Here is a 3,240-nt window from a genome sequence, read left to right on the forward strand (position 1 = left end):
CGCCGGGCCCGGGTGGCGGCGGGCTCCAGCGGCGGGACCCCTTCGCCCCGCCCGCCTTTGCCTTCGCGCCCCCGGGCGAGGCCGAGGCCGGGGCCGTGAGCCTGCGACGGGGGGCGGTCGGGGCCGCGGTCGCGGTCGGCGGCGGGGTGCGCGGGGCGGCGGCGGAGGCCGTGGGGGCCCGGGCGCACGGGAGCGGGAGCGGCCCGGGGAGCCCGATCGCACCATGGAAGCGGCGGCGGCCGGCCCGGGCGGCTTCCAGCCGCACCCGGGGCTGCAGAAGACGTTGGAGCAGTTCCACCTGAGCTCCATGAGCTCGCAGGGCGGCCCGGCCGCTTTCTCGGCGCGCTGGGTGCAGGAGGCCTACAAGGAGAGCGCCAAGGAGGCGGGCGCGGCCACAGTGCCGGCGCCGGTGCCCACTGCCGCGGAGCCACCGCCCGTGCTGCACCTGCCTGCCATCCAGCCGCCGCCGCCCGTATTGCCCGAGCCCTTCTTCATGCCGTCGGATCGCTCCACCGAGCGCTGTGAGACCGTGCTGGAAGGGGAGACCATCTCTTGTTTCGTAGTGGGAGGCGAGAAGCGTCTGTGCCTGCCGCAGATCCTCAACTCGGTGCTGCGCGACTTCTCACTGCAGCAGATCAACTCGGTGTGCGATGAGCTGCACATCTACTGCTCGCGCTGCACCGCCGACCAGCTGGAGATCCTCAAAGTCATGGGCATCCTGCCCTTATCCGCGCTCTCGTGCGGGCTCATCACCAAGACGGACGCCGAGCGCCTGTGCAATGCGCTGCTCTACGGCGGCGCCTACCCGCCGCCTTGCAAGAAGGAGCTGGCGGCCAGCCTGGCGCTGGGCCTGGAGCTCAGCGAGCGCAGCGTCCGCGTGTACCACGAGTGCTTCGGCAAATGCAAGGGGCTGCTGGTGCCCGAGCTGTACAGCAGTCCTAGCGCCGCCTGCATCCAGTGCCTCGACTGCCGCCTCATGTACCCGCCGCACAAGTTCGTGGTACACTCGCACAAGGCCCTGGAGAACCGGACCTGCCACTGGGGTTTCGACTCAGCCAACTGGCGGGCCTACATCCTGCTGAGCCAGGACTACACAGGCAAGGAGGAGCAGGCCCGCCTTGGCCGCTGCCTGGACGACGTGAAGAAGTTCGACTATGCCAACAAGTACAAGCGGAGGGTGCCCCGGGTTTCAGAGCCCCCAGCTTCCATAAGACCCAAAGCAGACGACACTTCCTCACAGTCCACTGCGTCTTCTGAGAAGGACAAGCAGTCCACTTGGCTGCGGACCTTGGCTGGTTCCTCCAATAAGAGCCTTGGCTGTGCCTACCCTCGCCAGCGCCTTTCTGCTTTCCGGCCCTGGTCCCCTGCAGTGTCAGCGAGTGAGAAAGAGACCTCTCCACACCTCCCAGCCCTGATTCAAGACAGCTTTTACTCCTACAAGAGCTTTGAGACAGCTGTGGCCCCCAATGTGGCCCTAGCACCACCAGCCCAGCAAAAGGTTGTGAACAGTCCGCCATGCACCACCGTGGCCTCCCGGGTACCAGAACCTCTTAACACTTGTATCCAGCCCCGGAAGTGGAAGCTGACCATGGAAACACCTGGAGCCCCAGATGTGCTGACATCTGTGGCTGCCCCAGAGGAAGACAAGGATTCTGAGGCTGAGGTGGAAGTTGAAAGCAGAGAGGAATGTAAGTATGGATTGGAACCTGCTCCTTTGGGCATTAGTACAGGGGATGGGGGAGGGTGGGACACCTGGTATGACTGGGGTGCCTAATGCTGTGTCTTTTCTGTCTGTCCTCAGTCACCTCCTCCTTGTCCTCGCTGTCCTCTCCGTCCTTTACCTCGTCCAGCTCTGCCAAGGACCTCAGCTCCCCGGGCATGCTTGCTCCACCTGTGGTTGCCCCTGATGCTACCACCTATGCCGATGCCCCAAGTGGGCTGGAGGCAGAGTTGGAGCATCTGCGGCAAGCCCTGGAGGGCGGCCTGGATACCAAGGAAGCCAAAGAGAAGTTCCTCCATGAGGTGGTCAAGATGCGGGTGAAGCAAGAGGAGAAGCTGACAGCAGCCCTGCAGGCTAAACGCAGCCTGCACCAGGAACTAGAATTCTTGCGTGTGGCCAAGAAGGAGAAACTGCGGGAAGCCACAGAGGCCAAGCGCAGTTTGAGGAAAGAGATCAAGCCGATCAAGCCGCTCAGAGCTGAAAACAAGAAGAAGATGAAAGAGGCCAATGAGTCTCAGGTGCGCCTGAAGCGAGAGCTGGAGCAGGCACGGCAGGTCCGGGTGTGTGACAAGGGCTGTGAGGCCGGCCGCCTGCGTGCCAAGTACTCAGCCCAGATTGAGGACTTGCAAGCTAAGCTGCAGCATTGCAGAGGCGGACCGAGAGCAGCTTCGAGCTGACCTGCTGAGGGAACGTGAGGCCCGTGAGCACCTGGAGACGGTGGTGAAGGAGCTTCAGGAGCAGCTGTGGCCTCGGCCGCGGCCTGAGAATGTGGGTGGCGAAGGCAATGCCGAGCTGGATCCCTAGCCTGGGCAGTGCCTGTCACTGCCGCATGGACCTCCATCTGTGCGCAGAGGGCGGCGGGTATGTGCTCTGCAGGCCAGAGTTGAGACTGGCTCTGTGGATTGCAGCTGGTCCTCTGCTTGCTGGAACATGCTAACATTTACACTTTGTTATAAGCTATTTAAACCAGTAAGGAGACTTGATACTCAGAAAATCAACATGTTTTTTAATGACTAACTGTAAAAGGCCCCTACACGTGACGCCATCTGGACACCCACTCTGGTGGGGGTGGGAAGCCATCACCGCTCATCTGTGCCCGCGGCTGCAAGAGGACAGCAAGGGTTTTCTTCAGAGTCTATTTTTTCAGCAACAAGGACCCCAGTCTTCCTGCTGCTGCCAGGAAGAGCAGGGAGAGCGCCGTGTGCGAGATGAGCCCCAACACTGCCCGCCTTACCGCCACTGCCCCGCCCACCAGCATCACCACTAACCCTGCCCTGCAGGCCTCTGGATGCCCCCGCCCACCTACACCATGAGGGGCTAACCTGTGTTAGGCAGTGGCCATGGTCCAGTGTCATGTTGTGTTGTTCCCCATACACACCACCGCCCACCCACAACCCACACGCTGCTTGACCACAGCAACCCCTCTTCAATGCGGCAGACATCACTCCTCATCTTGGGACTGAGGCTGCAGCATTGGAACAAAAACAGCATTATATCACTTCTCCCCCCCCCTTTTTGTT

At 62.1% G+C, this 3,240-nt stretch overlaps 1 protein-coding gene across 1 annotated transcript; it reads left to right on the forward strand.

Moving 5' to 3' along the window:
- Nucleotides 1–223: 223 nt before the first annotated feature.
- On the forward strand, nt 224–2,576 carry LOC142842020 (ski oncogene-like). The gene is given in 3 exon segments (XM_075959006.1): nt 224–1,688; nt 1,802–2,364; nt 2,366–2,576. Coding segments are annotated over 3 exon segments (2,187 nt in total). The 3' UTR covers nt 2,525–2,576.
- Nucleotides 2,577–3,240: the final 664 nt, after the last annotated feature.

Source organism: Microtus pennsylvanicus, chromosome Y, assembly GCF_037038515.1.
Source record: "Microtus pennsylvanicus isolate mMicPen1 chromosome Y, mMicPen1.hap1, whole genome shotgun sequence".
In the NCBI taxonomy this organism is placed as follows: domain Eukaryota; kingdom Metazoa; phylum Chordata; class Mammalia; order Rodentia; family Cricetidae; genus Microtus; species Microtus pennsylvanicus.